General features: G+C 44.2%; 1 protein-coding gene across 3 annotated transcripts in view; it reads left to right on the top strand.

Annotated features, from left to right (window-relative positions):
- The first annotated feature begins 1,268 nt into the window (after positions 1 to 1,268).
- Positions 1,269 to 20,821, top strand: part of LOC146186046 (uncharacterized) — a 78,672-nt gene continuing 59,119 nt past the window's right edge. The window contains exons 1-6 of one of the 3 annotated variants that reach the window (XM_084606970.1): positions 1,269 to 1,421; positions 2,614 to 2,705; positions 4,386 to 4,555; positions 7,044 to 7,102; positions 9,458 to 9,523; positions 10,521 to 10,630. In XM_084606970.1, the coding sequence (XP_084463096.1) occupies positions 2,616 to 2,705; positions 4,386 to 4,555; positions 7,044 to 7,102; positions 9,458 to 9,523; positions 10,521 to 10,615 (480 nt within the window). In that variant the 5' untranslated portion in view covers positions 1,269 to 1,421; positions 2,614 to 2,615 and the 3' untranslated portion in view covers positions 10,616 to 10,630. Of the gene's footprint in view, positions 1,422 to 2,613; positions 2,706 to 4,385; positions 4,556 to 7,043; positions 7,103 to 9,457; positions 9,524 to 10,520; positions 10,631 to 11,896; positions 12,034 to 20,821 lie in introns of those variants that run through there. The other 2 variants (XM_084606969.1, XM_084606967.1) reach the window with 2 other exon arrangements.

Genomic DNA, 20,821 nt, shown 5'->3' with positions numbered 1-20,821 from the left:
GTTTTACACCTCCGGATGACGTGTTTATAAAATTAATCACCTTTCTCTTGTTCTTCCTAGAAACAACTACGTGAAGGTTTATTATTTGGATAAATATTTCAGTCTAGCAAAACGTGTAGCCTTTGGCATGTAAGCATCCATCTGCGGCTTTCTGTGTCCTCGAGTTGCATTAAAGACGGCTTTTTTTTTTCGAACTGCCTAACCGCTGTCGCCTGCAACACTGCATGGCTATATCAATGTCACCTATTCCTTGCACTAATAGACGGGCTTCGATTTTTTAGTATGTGTAGTAGACACTGTGGCTAACTAATTACGCATGTCTTGAAATGTCAGAAGGGGCCAGATGAGAACTGAAGAGCCGGAATTAAAAAAAGGTCGTTGTTCATTTTGTGCTATCAGCGAACTTCGTTCGTAACGATATACAGTTCGGGACCAACCAGACGCCCTTGCTGTTTAGAAGCGCAATCTATTGCTTGGGCTACAACTCGGATACTTGCTGTGCGAATAAAGACCGGTCATGTAAGTGTCTAGTTGACCGCACTCGCGCTACTGGTGTCAGTGATGTATACAAGACGGCGCGACATTTCTTATCTTTCCGGATTCGACCTCGGCTGAAAAAATGGCAGTGATCGAACCTCAAGTTCGCATTTCCAAACGAGGCCATTGAGCTCTATTCCACCTTTAGTCATTTTGGTGCACATGGAGCTCCGATTACAAGGAGTTAAGGTGTTGATGTGATAACATAAAATCAATATGCTTCCATTCAGCTCTTCAATATAGAACCCGTTCATAGGGGAACTTGGTGTATTGAAAAATAAATAGATTGTTGGGGAGAAAATCTTGGGCGCGCAGCTGTACAAGTCTTCTTAATCTCCATTATGCCACTATATTGTTCAAACATTCCAAGAATCAATAAACATTCTTTCAGACCACTATACCGAGGAAAAGTAGCACTTTCCTCACAATTATTTCCTCAGACAGCATTAAGCCCGAAGAAATGCGGTAGACGCTTCGTTGTTGCAATGCCGGTCCTCCAAGGCACTAGCGACAGCACTAAAATGAATACAGCAAGGAGGGCCGCAGACAGGCAGCTTTGCCAGCATCATGAACAAGTCGACCGCGAAAGTGAACTGCCGTGAGCGGGCGAGCAACGCGGCCTTGGTAGGGCTGGGACGGGGCCGCTTCCCGGAAAAATGCACCCCCCCCCCCCCCCCGCGCGCGCCTATCCCCCATTCAAAGCAGCCGTGTGTGTTTGTTCTTGCAGGCGCCACCTGTCAGGTCATCAAGCAGGAATAAGAAAAACGAAACGGACACCATGACGATAAGCTGCTGCGGATGGGTGCGACGCGCCAGTGCGGAGCTAACACGCAAAGAGCGCGGACGCCTGGCTGTGTGCTGTTAAGCTCCCTTCGGGTCTTCAGGTGAGATTCGGCCTTACTCTTGCAGCCATCGATGCGCGGATATGAGAGGCAGCAAATGAATTCATTAATCTGAAATAAGCGAGACCAAGTATACTGTACAACAGGTGCGGTGAAAAGGCTGTGTCGTGCGTTGGCATTCGTGGATGTTACGAAGCCGTTTTCGATATTTCAGGGAGTGTGGATGTGTGTAGAGAGTTATGGTTACGTGGTTAATCTATCGCTATTTTTGTTCGAAAAAAAAAAAAAGAGAAAATGGTAACTAGGATTTACGCGCTGAAAAGAGCTATATGTGCGGCTAGAAGCACAAAGTCGACAGCTTCAGGACTGATGCACCGCTTGTACTGTTTTCGGGCTGTGCTCTGCACACTCTGTTCTACACTTTATGCATGCACCGGGAAAACGAGGATAGTGTAAATGCATAATGCTTGACGGAGACTTAACAATGCTGAAGGTCATTTGTAATTATGCCCATCTAAAGTGTGTTTGAGGTAATTTCGTTTATCACACGAAATCCAGAGAGACGTACTTGTCCAGAGGTGCAAAATACACCAAGAAATCCAGTTCTCGAATAAATTGAACTGTTAAGTTAACGGGCGCGACACCGCATCGACGTCTCGCTGTTAAAGGGACACTGAGGAGAGTACCGAGCTTTGATCACAGAGACACCACGCTAACTGAATAATGAGCTTTTAGGTAGTAAAGGCCAGAAAATACAAGTATCGACGTCACCAGCTTTGGGGCCCCAATTTCAAAAGCTTACTTTACCCTGGCATGCATTTTAAAGGGGCGCAACTTTATCCTTTTCGGTGATGGTGTTAATTAGATTGAATCCACTGGCACCAAGAACGTTATTTTCAATTTCTATTACCAATAAAAGCATATTTTGCTGGCGGACAAACGTTAGCGCAGCTAGAAAGAGCCAGGGAATAATTTGTTGCCGAAAGAAGTGATTTAATGAAATTGTTTTCAGTGCCCTGTTAAGTATTATTGAAAAACTGGATTCAAACGAAACTTCAAAACCTTTCTTATGGGCAACGAGCGTGAACACTTTTCGCTTACCACTGATTTCACTATTGTATATTACTGAGGCTATTCGAACAATGTTCGGAACCTTAGGTAGGCATATTTTTGGTTCAGACAAGAGATGGCAGCGCCTCAGTTCTACCCCGCATTCGATTTTTTCTTTTCGCAGGCATGTATTCGCAAACGCCAATCTTTCCCGCCCTGCTTGTTGTCTTGGCAGTGACGGGAGCGCATAGCACACCCTTGAAGGACTTCTTTGAGGTACGTATATCGACAACTGATTATCAACAGCCAAGTGGCTGGGAACTGCGATTCTTCAAGAATACAGAGAATAGTACCGAATTGTTCTCGCACAGCTACGCTGGAACAACAATGACATGCTTGTCGCCTACTAGGTCTCATAGTAATACTGCAATACACGTTAAAAATTGCTCCGCGTAAGTGCAATTTTAAAGCATAAGTGCTTAATACTTTTATCCCTTCAGGCGCCGGGGCATGCGTTTAATGGCTAAAATTCAAAACAGTTCACATAATATATGCCCTTATTTCAGGAAAACGACCACATCCTGTCGGACGAGCGCATGCCGGTGATAGCAAGGAGAACAAGAATCCTGGCTACAAGGGTGTAGAAATGGTTACGGCATTTAGAGTGCAGAAGTTATTGGCTCTTTTATGAGGTCAGCGACGTCGGTGTAGCTGGAAATAATCCCGCGAACACCCTATAGACATTTCCTCACGCAATCGTACCATGTGGCTTAGTGCATTTCTTTTTAGAACTCGCGTGACCACCCCGTGCACGCAAACTGTCCGGCCCACGCGAATAGTGAGATCATTGTTGGTGGTAGGAAGGAGGACATTTTTTGGTTAACCAATAAGAGTTTGCTGGTTGGTCGTTTTCCTCTTTGGTTTTTGTCCTTACTTCTGGGGCTGTCGCTACCCTGAGCGTTCGTTCGATCAGCCGTGGCTAGTCTTGTGCCTCTTATACCCATATACGCTGTGTGGCTTGGGCATGGAAATTACAATGAAGGGAGGAATTAGGGAATGGGTTGTTAGCACCCCAGAGTATGACTTCATTATTTGGCGAACACAATCGTAAGTGACCAACATGAACGCAGTGCTGGCGCAGCAGAGTTCCAACTTGAAGGAGCACGGCGTCGAGGTCAGAAAATTCATACAGAGGCAAAGACAGCTTTGTTACATTAAATATCATTCGTAAGGCACAAACAAGACGAAAAGGTCTTCATTACCGACCACATCTCCGTTGTAATCAAGCATTACTGAGTGTCATCAACTTGCTGAGTTTTTGCTTCACACACATGTGGGAGCGCAGTTCAGAGCAAAGAGAGTAAAACAAATTTATTACCCTGCCTGCCGAAAACCTTCAGACTTACTTAACACTCCCTGAGCTGATCAATGCCTGTCGTCTCTTGCATTACCTTATCTCTGCAGTTTATGCCTTAGACATTTGTTATGACGAGCTATAAAAGTAAAGGGCAGAAATGGGAAAAGAGCTTTACTACAATTAATAGCGTGCAACACGGTAACTGTAAATTAACTTTAATTCATACCAATAAAAACTGAGCCTACATAATTGTATTTCCCCGCACTATCATGAGATTTGCTGCATGTTTGTTGTCATTTGGAATTTTTGTGGTGTATATTTTGGCGCCTCCCAACCTGCCATGCATTCGAACTTCGGCTCTCACCAGTGCCCGGAGCCAGAAAGCTTTTGAATTTGAGCTGATTTGCGCAATCAATCAATCAATCAATCAATCAATCAATCAATCAATCAATCAATCAATCAATCAATCAATCAATCAATCAATCAATCAATCAATCAATCAATCAATCAATCAATCAATCAATCAATCAATCAATCCTCAAATAGGAGAGTAAGATTGAGACTAAACCCTCCGAACCCTTTCTTCCTAACGTGCGCAGAGTGTACACAAGGAGCCCTTGGCGACGTACCAGTGCTTCCGCAACGGCAGCAGCTTCGAAGACCCGTCGGCCACCGGTCTCAGCGTGCTGTGGAATGGCAGGGGCCTGCCCGAAAACAAGGCTGATACCGTCGTCTCATACTCCCTGCCTGGAAAGGAGCGCAAGGCGTCGTAAGTTCCTGGGACTCTAGCCTCTTCCGAGTTCGAGATGCGAGCCAGCAAAACTAGCGGTGCGACATAATCTTACACTCTTCATGTAGCATATTCGGCAGCGCATGGCACGGCTTTTCGGTAATTGGAAAGCGTTTTGGCGCTCTTATCCAAGGAAAGTTACACGCACAATATTTTACACCTTTTATTCACAAGGATTATGTGCGAATCGGTTCGTGAGCGGATATTCTGGTGTTTGTTGCTCGTTCAGAAAAGCATCAACGGATCCTTTTGAACCTTCCGCATTCTCACATAGCCAGTTAAATGCCACAGCAGATCGTGTGCACTACTGCTGCGTGTACTATTAGCGTGTTGTGCTTGTTTGAAGCGAGGTGAGGGGACGCTCTAACCAAGAGAACTCTATACGCGTACATGCGCTTCGTAATAAATACATACTTGGCGTTTCGCTTCGCTGGAGTGATTATTTAGAGTCAAGCCTGCAAACCACATGGCGAGACTAAGCAGCGGCGCTTCTCTCTTGGGATTCAACGAACGCGTACAACCGCCATCACATAATGCGGCTATAAAATATGGCATGTCCGTCTGTGACTCTAACATAAGCTGCAATGCATTGCTGCGAAGGTGGGTGTGTTGCTTCGAATTATCGACAGCTGTTGTAGTATATGAGGGGTAGGCCAGTTAACTATTTTTTGAGCGTGCACAAAGGGTCAAAATTTGGCAGACGAGCAACTTTGTCGAGCTCTTTTAATAGTTGTGAAGAAAGTAATGTTTTCTTTTCGCCCGGCGCAATTGCACGTACACTCCCTATACCTTCGAGAGCGGTGCGTCTGCTGTGCGCCCGTATGCTCCAACACCGCGCCTCAGGTGCAGAAACCGCCGCATCACGGCGAGCTATAGAATCGCTCTAGTTTCCTGTATGGTCACGAGGCGACAGCACAGGTTGGTTTGCCAGCGGATGACAAGCCTTGAATCGGCATGCTCATAATTCTGCATAAGCATATCCTTCAACCAGACGCAGTTTCTTGAAATAATTTTATTGGGGATCGTAGGATTGCACCATAACAATTAATACCGCCGCAGATCATCTGTCGGAACGCTTGTAGGTTTCCGCTACATGGTATCAAAAAAGCATCCCATTGATTTTCTTCATGACCCCGCGGGATGAATTTGGATTGACATTTTGGGGCGTCTTGAAAGTAATTTATATCAAAAAGGTGAAAAGTGACAAATATTTTCTCAATAGGTCTGGTGGTGGGAAGGAAAGCGTAGCAGGGGCTGACAGAAAGTTAGGTTTGCGGATGAGATTAAGAAGTTCGCAGGGGTAAAGCGGATGCAGCTAGCACAGGAGCGGGTTAATTGGAGGAATATGGGAGAGGCCTTCGCCTTGCAGCGGTTATAGTGAGGCGGATAATTATGGTATGTATGTATGTATGTATGTATTTATATATATATATATATATATATATATATATATATATATATATATATATATATATATATACCAGTTTTTTTTTTTTTTTAGAAGGACATCTCTAGTGCACTGTACCATCGCACCGCCCACAGGGCTCTTAACTTTTCTTTGGTCGTCTTTAAGAGAACAGATCTCGCAATCTCGCTTTCAGCTGCATAAGCCAGAGAGCTAAATTATCAAGTAACAGTGCAGACGACGACGCCATGTGTAGGGTGTGCGTTCACTGTCGTCCTCTTGCGACTGTAAAATCCAATAAGCCTTTATTTATATGAATCCTTTTTGCAATAGCTGTAAGGTAAAGCTATAAAAAGTAAAGCTAAAAAAGGTGTTTCTTTTAGTTTCAAGAAGTGCCGCTTCATTGTCATCAGACCAGAGGCTCAGAGCCTTTTCGCTTCGCAGACACAGATGTGCGCATGTGTCTCTTAAGTTACAGACGATAACTGAAACGCAAGGAATATCACGCAAAGTGAGGGGTAGCGCTTTATACTTCATATTATGCCCTACACATAACACCAATCCAGGCTGTTTAACTCGACCATCCCGGAGCGTAGAGTTCGTTTCATATAGTAGGCAACAGCTCAGTATAATACTGGAACAGCCAATGAACAGCTTCATGAGCCGGCCTTATCGCACATTATAGAGCAGGTATTTCAGAATAGGATGCAAGTATAGCAGTTTTCTAATATATTCATTCATTACAAGGCAGTTTACACCATGAGCAGTGTATCGGGTGCTTCTCTCTTTTTTTTTTTTTTTTTTTTTTTTTTTTTTTTTTTTTTTTTTTTTACCCCAGAGGCGAGCGCACATTCACCGTCAATATGTGGAGGAAAGAAAAGAGAGAGAGAGAGGGTAGACAGATCGTGATAGCGCCTTCTGGCCGAAGTCTTCTCAGAAGAACTCAAACATATGCAAGCACTCCAAGAACGATATGCGCCGCGATATTGACGCTTCAGCGGCTGGCCAAGTTTCCAAAAGCACATTTTGCTTAACATAATGAATGTTTTTCTCCTATCCCAGGTTCCATGTATCTGCAGAGTATGTCCCGCAAAAGGACCATGGCATTCTAGCAGCTGATGGTGAGTCAGTGGTGTGCTCAAACACCAAGGGCCTCTTTAAACTTCGGAGGAAGAATATCTTGAAGTAACTTTTGATCGCACCACTATTAATCGAATTAATTGTCGTTTCCAATTCACGAGGTGGAAGGATTCGTGCCAGTCATGCAATCATCCGTGCAGTCTCTTCGTCCCAGACATTGCTTTTAAATTTAAATGTAAATGTAAACGTAAACCGTAAAAGTAATCTGTACGGGTTACGAAGCCAAAAGTACGCTCACGTGGTCACTGACTACTTTTAAGTTTCGTTGAACATTTATGCTGGCCAGAAGATATTGGCGAAAACAATAAGCAGGGCCGGTTACTTTTCCAGTACCCGGTGGTTTTAGTTTTCAACCGATGATACCATGTCTAAGCTAAGCGCTTACGTTCAAAATTATCTAAATATATTTACCGCTAGATTCGCATATAAGATCTATTTAAGTAATAAAGACAAAAACATGATGTATTGCAGTATTGCAGCATACATGTTCAATTTGGCGTGAAGAAAGATATTTCCTGACACGAAAAACGTTTTCTGACAAAGACTTCACAGTTAGTCTCCAGTGCTCACAACAAACTATGAGGCAGATAAGGCTGCCTTTTTCGGTCAAAAATTGTTCTTTTCAAAATACTGCGATAGTGCCTGGCCATCGCCGTTTTAATCTTCAGCGTAGGCCCGTTACATGCGTGTCTTTTTATATGGTAAAGGGAATGTCCCCAAAATGATTTAATGTTGCCAAAATATACATGCCAATGACAATTTTGTTGCTGCAGTTAAATCTGTCTCACGCGTGATACGCATCAAAAAGGAATTATAGACTGAAAACAATCTGACCTCTGTCAATTTGTTAAAGCATTGTATTGAGAGTGAGGCTACTCCCATCGAATACCAAGCTTTTATTGACTGGTACAGCCCATGGAATGAAATACGAGTACCAGTCCTAAAGGCGGGTTTGGGGATCAAACGGTAGTAACGTCAAATGCTTTTCTTTTTTGTGTGTGAATCTCTCAAGCTAGGACAGACTGCCAGCTTGTTTCAATCTGCGGTCATAGAGTCCCTTATTCATTCCATGTCATCATCCCAGCCTGTAGAATTTGCGTCAAGTAGCGTACAAACTGTCATCCACGTTTAGGTCAAAATTTTGCGATTACTAAAAACACCTTTTGCTGGCAACCAATCTCCAAATGACCCATAAAAAGGCTGGGCTATCAAACTTCACTGAAAACAAAACTTTGATGAAACTATTTTGAATGTCCTTTCAACGGCAGCAAACCACTCTGAAGACATGCTCATTTAGCATAACAAAGAGGAGTAAACCTCTCAGGCTTCCATTGCCGCGTTGTAGGCTTATCTGGCGGAACATCTTGCTATGGACTAATTAATCTCAGATTTTATTCATCATTATTTCGCCTTCATTTACTCTAGCAGCCGTACTTCAAGACAACTTAGACTACATATCCTGCTACTTCGCCTTCCACACGAATTAAAAAGATGTAATTGAAAACAGAGTAATATGCTTGAATTAGATGCAACTAGTATCCGCGAATACGCTTCTGTGCGTGCGCTCTTAATTTACTACTCTGGCACGAGGCTGTCACGAGAAACGACAAGCATGTCAATCTTCCGAAATGGCATTTTTGAGCGCTGCCTCAAATAGAAGCCAGCAATCGTACAGCTGAGAAAGAAAGAATGACAGCACGACGGCAAGGAGACATGAACTGGAGGATGTCTAGTTCATTTCCTCTCAGTCTGCACCGACAATCTACCGGAGTTTCGACCGGCGCCTTCGGGGCTTCCCGTTGCTTCTGACGTTACTGCCACTATCGTTTTTTTTTTTAATTGAAAAGCGTGAATTCGATGGTTTCAAAATCAGGAACAATTCCAAGTTGTCCACCTGAGTAGCGTTCGGCAAAAAAGGCGCTTTCTCCGTCACTGAAGGGACAAAGTTTTATTTGATAACTCTGACCGGAAATAAAGATGGCGGTCGATGATTCTGCGGAGTCCAAGCAAGAGGAAATTTCCTGCAGATAAAACGTCTCTGCCAGTTCCAAACGATAAGTAAATTGCCAGGGAAAATATTTCCCTTAGAACAGTAAGACAGTAAGAAGACAAAGGCCGGTTAAGGAACAGTCTGTCGTTTATGGAGACATCTGTTAACAGTTTCTAACATTATGCTAAGCTATTACAGCTATGCGTTGTTATTGGTTCACACGGTGAAAACAACTTTTCATTTATCCAATTCCCGTAACCAATCGGTTTTGGCACATTGTTGGAGATACTCTAAGCTGATATACACTTTTAAAAGAAATTTCAATAATTTGATTTTGACTTCACAGGAAAGAACGTGGAACTCTATCTTCTTCTGCCACCGCATGAATTAAAGGCCTACTTCTTCAAGCAAGGTAAGTGGCTCGGAATGCAGTTTAATTGTTTAGATACTTATTTTCCTCTGGAGGAGAAAACAAAGGAGTATCCTACATTTATTTAGTATAGGTAGAAAACAACTTATTTGCTCGATGTATGAGAGCCATGCACTCAATCCTCAGTGAAAGACTTCCATGTCGGTGTCTTTACATTACTGGGGTAGTGCTCTATAGACGTTGTCGTCGTTCAGAAACGACCATACTTTCTGCGACAATGTTCAGCTGCTGCGCTGTTCACTCAGGAGGTAAAACAAAATATAGCAACCGTGTCCCATGACACCGCATAGCGGTCAATGATTTGATTTGCGTGTTCAGCGCTCTAGATAGCCAACGCAATAATGCATAACCAGTCAAGGCGAATGCGCTTGATGATATTAACAGAGCTGCGATAATCCTCGTCGATCATAAAAGGTAAAGTATAGTTAGCCCTGAAGGCATACCCGAAGCTGGCAGGAGTGACCTAGAATGGTAACTTCACTCTGGGCATTAGTGAAATTCGATCTAACCAAAGCTTTGATGGGGTAGTAAACGCACGTACGCGGACGCGCACAGTATACTCAGCACTGCCTTTATCTCGCCTCCGAGTGACAATGAAATGAACACGAGCGGCTTCGGTAATTACTTTGCTTTTAAGGACGGAAGCTCCAGTGGCTCCAGCGCAGGACGCTTATCGCTATTATATCGTACAGCTATAGCGTTTACGACAGGTCCCTTTTCTTTTCTGCGATCGGACCTGCATAAGGAAATTATCTGAGGCAAGTACGCGCCTTGCACGTGAAGTTCGATTGTTAATGAACACTCAGCGGTGCCTTCTGAGCATTCGCCACACGGTCGCATGAAGAATGGTACCTCTTCCGGAATCGCTATGGGTTACACTACGTTGATCCCTCATCGCTGAAACCGCAGTTATACCACATCATATTGGTATTCACGTTTAGTACAAAGTGTTCGTGTACTTGACTTCATTTTCACAAAGAGAGAAAGACACAAAGAGAGAGGGAGAGAGCGAGAGGGAGAGAGACGATGACGACGACGACGACGGCGACATTGTTTCCGGGTTGCTGTAAGTAGCTTTTCCGCTCGTGGTTGCTGCTCACTGCTCGTCTTAACTTCCAGTCCCAACCAGCTTCTCCGCATACATTAGTTGTACGGCAGATAGCGAAAGAAACCAGAATAAACAGTCAAAGCTCAGGCACATGCTAAAAATCTACAAGATTTTTGATAAATTTTCGTTTTTGGTCTAGTCGCATCAGATCGATGAAAGCGCAGGCTGAAATATTTCCCTTATGACTGTTGTCATCGGGTGGCTGCGTTTTGCGGTACACTAACACAGAGGGTTAAGAAACACCTCTTTTACAGCTGTGTAAGATGAAGCCAAAAAGAGAAAGTAAGAAAAAATCAAGATCTTAAAATAATAATAAATAAACAGTTGAAAGCAACTCCTTTATTGTCTTTTTTGTCCCTACATTTTTAGGTGTTTGCTTCTTTTATAAAAATAAGTCGGCGATTTGTCATGTCTACAATGCTGACGCCACAGTTGCAAAAAAGCTGATGGCTGCGCCGCACATAACCTAACCCAAGCTGCCAACCATATGGGAAACCCTGGGAGCGAGATTAAGTGCTAGAATTGGCTAACCCAGGTCCATCAGAGAACCACGTTTGAATACTGAGCAGCAGTATTTTTTTTTAATCAGGCAAAGACAATAGAGATTCAGTGAACTGTTTGAGTGAAAGTTCCGATGCCAAATTTCAGTTCTCCAAGGCTCAGAGCAACCAGGCATACACATTTTGCATGGAAACCTTCGTGAACCCGGTATCTGCTTTTGCGACAACCTCGCACTAATAATGACCTTCCCTGTTACAACAATAAATTCTCCTCTTCATTAATAATACATTAAGCAAGTACGTATATGCCGACGGTTTATTTTCAGCAGATTATATTGACTGAATGCCAAAATTTAATGAACCAGTTTTGCCATCGTCCTATATTCCTAGTAGATGCACTGCAACTCTTTAAGGTGGCGTCCGGAACAGTGGCGCACCTGTAGGAAGAATGGACCTGTACAGGGTATGAAAAGTGAAGGGTAGATAACTAAGGCTACGCAACAGCATGAATCAGAGCAAGACGTACAGATGAGGGGAGTGGAAGGGTGCGTTTGGGAGCAGGGTAATTTATCTACAGCTGCCGTGGTTATGCCAAGGTTAATCGGAGGTCTTAAGGAAAGATTCTTGTTCCGCAGTGAGCGTAGTTAGGATAACGATAACGACGATGGCCTTGATAACAAGCAGAAAGAATCGGTAATCAGTCGCCACTTTGAGCTAGTGGGTTTGACTTCTGTTCTTGTCTTGCAGTCGACACGTCAAACGGAGCAGTGAGCTTCAAGATCTACGACACAAGCACGTCGTGTGAGCACGCCCAGGCCTTGCGAAAGGCCATCTGCCCAGAACCATGCAACCTTGAATCTACGCAATAAAGGCTACGCAATATAGCTGTTTCTTTAGAAGCACCGAGGCGAGTAATGCAAGGAATAATTTTACGTCACGCATTTGGTTTTGCTCACAGCCTTTACGGCTCTGCATATTAAAGGAACACGCCAGACGGACAGATGCGATGTCTCTACGTGTATGCGCGGCTACATGCAGCACCGCGATACATAATTGTGGTCAGTTACGGAGTTAGTATAGTCACACAATTTGCTTTCTGGGCAACATTGTGCGGTCTACATATACCTTGACACAGCCACACATAATACGGAGGCCTCTTCCTGGCCATATTATTCAGAAGCTTGGAACATATTATTCAGACGATTAGAGCACAGTTTACATGCACTAAACAAGAACACACATCTGTTTCGTTCCCTCTTGAAATCTAGACAGTCTAGACCTTACCATCCTGTGGCCACTGCATCGCACTTTTACTATTTCTTCTACATCCTGCACAATACCAAGGTTGGATACAGCGTGACGTCAATTTCATACATAAGCGAAATACGTAAAGCCGTTCTTTTCTTTTTCTTGGCACTTGTTCAGGTTGGTGTCTATGTCGCGTCTGTGATTCTTGCAAGTAATTCACGTCAGCGTCGTTCAGAACGCCTTTGTCTTCTAGCACTCATGGAGGCGTGTTTTTGGAATCCTGAAGAACCTGCAGTAAGCCTGTCCGGTCTTCAGTTTCTGCTGTCTGCTTTGGGCTCGGATGTTACAGCGCGCCCCAGCACAGTATACCAGTGCGCCAGCACCATTAGTGTGCACTACGCGACTATGTAAACGCGGCTGTGTTGCATGTCCTGTGGCTGCGCCAATTTCTGTAATGGACGGCAAGATTGCTTCCCATAAGTTGGAAATACTATCAAATATGGCATAGTTAAGACTATCCTTCCTCATATATCGGCCCGGCAGGATACGTGTGGCCATTATGTCGTGACATTTGAACTTGTAGGTGATAAACAGCGGCCGTAAAGGCATTCCCCAGGTTGGAAAACGACTGCAGAGATTAAAGGCTTGTAGTACGGTTTTGGAAAGAAAACAAAAGGTGGGTACGCGTTTGGTGTTTTAATTGGGACGAAAAGCGCTGTATCGATCGCCAAAGAGTCTTGGTTTGCTTGGAGGTTGTAGGAGAGACAGTATTGGCTAGTGCCTTAGGTGATGTACGCGTTGATTCATTTTGCAAAAGCACAGATTATCCTCCACTCCTTTGGATGTTGAGTTAGCCGTTTAGCTGAGATTAGGAGCGTTGATTGAGCGCTGTATGGGCAAGCGATAGAGAAGAATGAGACAGACAGCCAAGCCATCCGTTTGAATGACAATGTTCCGAAATCAGAGGAGAGCAGGAGGTTTGCAACTCCACTTGTCGTAATAAAGAGATACATGCCTTGCAATGCAAACAGCTGAGTTAACAATTGAGTGCCGGCTCTAGAAATTGTCATGTTCTCTACCTCAGGTAAGTAGTGGTCAGCCACCCAATGTCCTGAATAAAATGGTCTAGGGAGTTTGGTTCCACTATTAACGCCATTGTTTTAGATTTCAAGTTTTATTTAGCCCCGTCTCATGATGCTTTAAATTTCACGAAATAATAAGCTTCTGAACTAGGTAATGTCTAAGACGTCAGTAAGTATAGTTACTAGTGACAAGCTGTGACACGGTTTCTATTACTTCAGAAATGACACAGGAGCCCATTTTGTGATTTTGGTTCTATTTATACGAATGACAAAAGCATTGGCCTCTCCCCCAGTGCACATTGTCGCTGGTGTTTCTGTTTATAGCGTTGCTAGCAGGCAACATGATTTACAGTTGGCCTAAGGTACACATGTCGTTTTGCAGCCAACTGTGCACCTATATTTCTTTTACATGGAAACGACCTTACTACGAATGAAAAATTACTCAACAAACACTGCTTAGCAGAACGACAGAAAACTTGTTTCATCCGTTAGAATTAACTTGGGAGCCCACGAGTTACCGCATGGCCCCACTGCACAATCATCTACCTTTCTTTAGTGAAAATACCTGAGTGTGCCCTGAAGTATGCTCTCAGTTTTAATGATAACGTCTTCAGCGGAAATCCCATGATTGAGTTCTTGAAACAAAGAACTATAGCAAGCTTTTACCAACCAAAAAAATTATTCTAACCTAACATTTCGGGATCAACTCGGTTCTTTAATCAGGAGAGCCGCAGCAGAATCGCCTGGGAGGAGGTGAGCGTCCTGGCCGGGACAATCCTTTCAAAAGGCGACACGTCGAGTTAGGTTCACCCGATTCACAGAGGCGACAGTGAATAGAAATCCGGGAATGCTACTCTCCTCTTACACCTATGAACTACGCCACGTGTTGGGTTAAGGGAAACGAGGGCCGCTGCCTGCTGCGGCTGGCGTGCTCATTTGTCGCCCCTGGTGAAAGAACCGAGCTGGTCTCGGAACGTTCGGTTAGAATGTATGTTCTGGCTGGTGCAAGTTTTATTTATTTTCTTGTGCTCTCAGTTTGAACACATCCCAGCTAACCCATGTTACTTTCCAGAGACGTGACACTATATTTTTTTTTCCTTTAAGAAATGCCACTCGCCTAAACACCACTGCGATGCCATAATGGCGGTGTCGGTGTTGGGACCAATTAAAGTAGGTTTGTGTCACTGCACCAATTATGTAACTTATTTGGAGTCAAGACGGAACACGAGGTAGAAAGGATGGCTTGGTTTGCATTATAGGGTTTGACGTCTGAAAGCGACAACGGCTATGATGTTTAAAAAATGCAAGACCTCGGAAATTTCTACCGTCTGGGGTTCTTTAACGTGCATTGCCATCGTAAAGTACACAGGCGCCTTGCATGCTGTCTCCATAAAAATATGGCAGCCACAGCCGGCGCTGGAGCCGCGTCTTCGTGATCAGCAGTTAATCGAGCCATCCGTGCGGATAAGAAAAAAAAAAAGAATCGACATTATGAGCCACTGTTTTCTGTGTCTCAACTTGATGCGCGCTTTTTTTTTTGCGTAATGACATACCATCTAGTCTCCTGTTCTATACTATCGAAACTCGGTGTTCGGCATAACGTGCAACTGAACATCTCAAGGCTAGGTTACACGAAACACAAAATAAATCCGAGGGTTAAATGCTCGATAGACCCAACGTATCCTAACGGATACAGCACCGTGCACGACAAACGAAGGTCCGCACTTCGTAGTTTTTTGTCCGCTGAACAAGCCTATTATACTTGAAAATGGCAGAAATGAACTAAAACAGCAGCTTTTAGAAGAAAACGACCACCAGCGGGTCCGCCTTTCAAGCAAAAGCCGCTGTTGTCAGTAATTCACCGGACCCATCATGACGTCATTCGCGGTATGCCAGGCCGGCGCCTGCGGTGTTGCTGTGTGCGCGTTGCTTCAGGGGACTTGGTAGCTCGATTAAAAATGTTATTGATTATTCGAACAATGTAAAACACATTGGACACTTATTGTACGCTTTGAAGCAACCAGCAGGTCCAAAAAAATAAGAAGAAAAAAGAAATGGCGCTATGAAAGACGCTGTCGAGTACGTCGATAGCGAAAGCAAAGTCAGCAAATTTGCGCGAGTCGAAAAGCGCTAGAGCTAGCCCTCTTTAACAACTGGACTTTACACACTAAAGCTCGTTTCAGTGGCAACAAAAGTACATGATGCAATTCTAGTCCACAGCGTGTTTATAAAACTTTCGAGTATCGCCCAACGGTATCCGTATACGCTACTGCAGCAGCAGCCCGTCCCGTCTTTGGCGCTTAGTTGGCGTGGTGCACTGTCCAACGCAACGCCGAAAAATCTCCGGCTTCAGCCACATTGTGAAATCAATCAGGTTCGCAGCACCTGCAGCGCCAGATGAAGCGAGCTTACCGGAACGGTGCCGGCAGCGAGCGCTGCGGACGGGCGCTCTGGCTGAGCGCACTCCCTGGTCGTCGCTATATTATTTCGCACCGGCGCAACAGCAGACGATGCTTGGGGATTCAGCAGCGCTGTAGTGAATGGGCTACTCATAGAACTGCCTACTGTATATCACTTTGTCTCAACGAAATGAAGATATCATTAATTACGGCGCCGCCTTAGCAGATGATTTGATGTATACAAGAAGATCGGATGAACTGCGACGCACCGCGGCGACTGCCGATACACATCTATGAAGAGAAACATGCTTGTATCACAGTTATCACTCCTACCAGCATCTCCGTACGGGACAAAGATCCTCAGTAGGGGTTAATGTTTGACATTCCGTTATCCTTGGGCTCATTATTTAAGATAACAATAAATTTTAGCATGCGTTCTTGACGCTAGCGCAAGGGATGCACGGACAACTTGCATAATGCGCTGCCGGCGCTGCATACGGAAGCAGTGCTACCTCCTGACGATGCTTGAACACGCTGTTGCCGCGCGAGCAGCACGGCATTGCAGACACTGCGTTATATGCAAATGCAGCTTCGTTCTATACCGATCATGCATTTCGGTTGCTTTACCTAATCGGTAATTGTTGAGTAGTTTAGAACGGTGGCAAGCTGTGTAACAAGTGAGCCGCGGATCGCGTTTTAAGTTCAGTATCCTCGGTTAAGCGCAACGGAGGTGAAGCCAGCCATGCAACAACGGTATTAACCTAATTAGGGGCGTGAAGAATGAGAGAACGGCACTGGGCTTAAGATGTGCTGATTTAATTAGGGTCTCAAGTGCTCGCAATTGCTGCCAAGATTCGATGATCGTCCTCACCAGTGCAAAACACAGCTGATTCCAAAGGGAAGACATTTTTCCTTTCCTTGACAGAGCCCCACTGCGCTGAAAGTTTCTTATCCTTTGGGAAACTATAAAGCACCATTTCGCTTGGAGTACTAGACCACTAATGTTCGCACAGCAGAAAGCCATACTGATAGCCACTGATCACTTCATGCGCTCACAAGAATGTTTGTTTTTAATGACACGAGGAAAATATTTATTTTACAACTGGGCACAAGAGGCGGATAGTCGGAGGGCGTCGAAGGGCGCGGCGTGCCACTCCGCACCAACTGCGCAGCTGCTGGTTGACATCGTGTAATCTTTTACCACGCGAAACCTTCCGTATAGTACGTCCGAACTGGAGGAAACAAACGGCACCAGCAGCAGATTGCGCTGATCTGTCGATCACTAAAGCGCGGGATAGAGCGAAGCAAGCGTGCAAAACACGCGGTTGGCCTAGCCGGCCGGCCTGCATTCCACGATTGACGTCACATCCGCGCGCCTGTTCCCCAGTTTCGGCGCTCCACCCTCGGCACTCCCGCGTTTTTAAAAAAGCGATCTCGTCTTTTCTTATCGACAGAATTAAGAAAAAAATTTACTCTCATGATTAATAAAGCCCCTTATTTCCAACCATAGAATTTTATGCAATTTGAAATCCGTTTCAGCTTCCTTTTAATGGCTTCCGTTTGCAGCAGCACCTCTTGCAGACCCTCGTTCACGTACGTGCCGTTTCAGCTCGATCAATTACCCATTCCTTACTTGTGCCCCTAACATCTCGAACATCTTGATTACATACAGTCCAAAGACAGCACACTATTCAGCTACCGGTCTTTATTTACCACCCAAATTAGACAAGAATTCTCTCTTTAAGCCGGCCGCACAAGCGTGCCTTTATGGCCTAGGAGTGGAGTTGTCCATGTCTCGAAAATTGATTGCTACCCACCTTCCCAGTTCAAATGAGAAAATCAATTTGATATCTCCTTCCAATTTCGTGTTAGCATGCGGTATCGTCGTCGTCGTCATCATAATCATCATCGTCATCAGCCTGACTATACTCACTGCAGGGCGAAGGCCTCTCCCATATTTCTCCACTTAACCCGGTTCTGTGCTAGCTGCATCCACTTGACCCCTGCGAACTTCTTAATCTCATCCGCCCACCTAACTTTCTGACGCCCCCTGCTACGCTTTCCTTTCCTTGGAATCCAGTTTGCGGTATCGTAATGTCATGCAACCAATCGACGAATGGGTGCTCGGCTGTCCAAACTGCCACCTACTACCTTCCAGAGCCGTGCCCGTGACCATGATGAAAGGGAAAACTGTAACCAGCCAGAAACATCATGCAAAAAAAAAAAAAAAGGCTTGAATACACCTGAGGGCTGAAAAAGTTAGTAGCTCGGGGCTTGCCCAAAATTGTAATCGAGTTAGAAATTAGCCTTGATATCATAACCAGCTAGGTTTGCGACCTAGAGAACAGAAGCCGTCGCTTTAATCAAATTTTTTTGGGTGTTAAGAAGCAAGGTCAAAACCTCGCAGTCCGGCTTTGTGAGATAAGGGCGTATAGTTGAGCCATATGTGAAAGCCCTGAAAGATATCCACGGTGGCTGCACAGCAGCCATAGCTCTGTATAAAGAAAGGGCTAAAATTCAATTAGGAAATGTGTTAGGCAAGGAAACACTATCTCCCCAGTGCTATCTACAGTTTGCTTAGAGGGTGTATTCAAAGACATGAAATTGGAGCTGTTAGGTACCAGGATCAATAGAGAATACCAGTAATCTACGATTTGCTGTTGACATTGTCTTGTTAATTAACTCAGCAGACCAATTGGTACTAATGATTAATGATCTAGACATGAGAATCAGAAAGGTAGGCCTAAAAATAATAGGCAGAATACTAAGGTAATGTTGAACAGCCTGGGAAAGGAACTGTAGTTTAAAATATGTAGCGAAGCTCTGGAAGTGGTATGCAAATATGTCTACTTAGGACAGGTAGTGACCCCAGATACTGCCCATGAAAGGGAAATAACTAGGAGAATAAGAATGGGATGAAACACATTTATTTGGAAGATACTAAAAAATTATGTCTAGCAGATTACCGGCATCACTCATGAGGAAAGTGTATAACGTTTGCCTTCTACCGGTACTCGTCTATGAGGCCGAAACATGGAGGATAACGAAAGGGTTCTTCTTGAGTTTAGTACAACGCAGAGCGCTATGGAACGAAAAATTGTAGGTGTAATGCTAAGAGATATTAAGCGTGCAGAATGGATCAGAGAAATAACTAAAGTTACTGACATTCTAGTGGAAATTAAGAAGAAAAAATGGGCATGGGCAGGACATGTAGCGCGAAGAGAGGACCACCAATGGTATTTCACAGTAACCAATCAAATTACAAGGGAAGGTAAGCATAGAAGGGGCAACAGAAAATTAAGTGGGTCGATCAGGTTAAGAAATACGTAGGGGTCAAGTGTATGCATCTATAGCACTGGACCGGGTTAATTGGAGGAAAATTGGAGAGGCCTTCGCCCTGCAGTGGGTATAGTCCGGATGATGATGATGGTGATGAAGAATCAAGGGGGGCGAAACTGCTGATATTTTGCATGAAACTGTCATGAAAACTGTTTCTGAGAATATGCATGAGTTTAGAACGGCAGATACAGAAAGAATGCATAGTTTGGGCAGACCATAAGAACGAAATCGGAGCAAGGTCGATATGTTTAAGCCTCTTAGCATTACTATACTTCATTCCGAGCTGGATAATTTCGGTTACTAGAAAATAGGATATTTCTCACTTACTGTAAAGGCTAGCAAAAGGATGGCACTTACCAAACTGACACTCTGAATGAATAAATATATTCTCCCCTGTATTTGACAAAGTAAGCATGCATAACCCACTATTTTCATGGGGCAAATACCTCAGTGATATGCTTGGATGTTAGTAAAATGAACGAAGGCCAAATCAAGTGTGCAAATCGAATCACCAGTGTTTATTACCCCCAGATATTCTAATAAGAACATGCCAATACCGTTAATGAAGTACAGTAGCTTTAAACTTTTCTGCTTGCTATCAAAACATGAAGTGTTGCAAATACTAGTTGTGGTCGCACAAAAACATTTCGAACATGAAATGCTGTTAGCGGGTTACACGACTGTGGGAAAAAGCAGTAAAAGAAGCTGTAGTGTTCTTGGTCTGCCTCCTCGAAATGACTTAAAACGCTCAGTCATGCCTGACGTTCTGCCCCTGACAGGTTAACGCCATCAGTTGGTATATATGTAATTTTAAAACAAAATTAAAGAGTGCAATCGGCCAAATTGAAAAAGTATGGTGGAGCCGACATGCGTGAATTTGAGTAACTGCGGTTGTAACGTGGCCACTGCACTTTCTCACACAACACTATTTCAACGTCCAATATTACGTTAGAAATACGAGGCAAGCAACGCGGCGAGTCTAGGAAATAATGCGCAAGCTCATAATTTAACAGAGCGAAAGATAGGACGCAAGGAAAAGCTACGAAAAAGAGAGGGCTGAATTTCTCGGTTCGCATTCTGTGTGCCCAGGCTACGTGTGACTGCTGTACGTAGCAAGTTCAGTACAGCGAATTCTCAATGTCGTTCACGCTCTACTGTGCTCTCTAGGGGATCGGCGATTCGGTGTCGTTCCCAGTTTAGCCGTTGAACTAGCTCTTTCGTGCAGGCTACGGGAGTTTTGAAATTACAAATCTTTTTCTTAATGGCCGCTCATGCAGACTAGCGCGTGCGTGCACATCGTCAGTGTGGGAAGAGTGATACAAGCGCCTTTGAGCCATGATGAAAAATAACGGAGAATTACAGAATACATGCAGCGCTGCATCTCATTTGACTTACTAGAAATATGATTTTCGTAGCGCGGGTAATCATATATGCAGCAAGTTGTGTATTTTAGAGCGTTTCAATCGAGAGCTTGTACTCTATAGTAACGCCGTAGCTTGCAAATACGCGGTATGCGGCGACACTAGTACTAATTCTTAAGGCGCATCTTTAAGAATCACATTGAGCCAGGAGATGAGTTCTCCTCATAGTTATGAGTATATCCT

This window comes from Amblyomma maculatum, chromosome 6 (genome assembly GCF_055883805.1).
Source record: "Amblyomma maculatum isolate TAMU_Amacu chromosome 6, ASM5588380v1, whole genome shotgun sequence".
In the NCBI taxonomy this organism is placed as follows: Eukaryota; Metazoa; Arthropoda; class Arachnida; order Ixodida; family Ixodidae; genus Amblyomma; species Amblyomma maculatum.
Note: the sequence above shows the minus strand (reverse complement) of the source record. Positions and strands in the feature narration are given on the sequence as shown.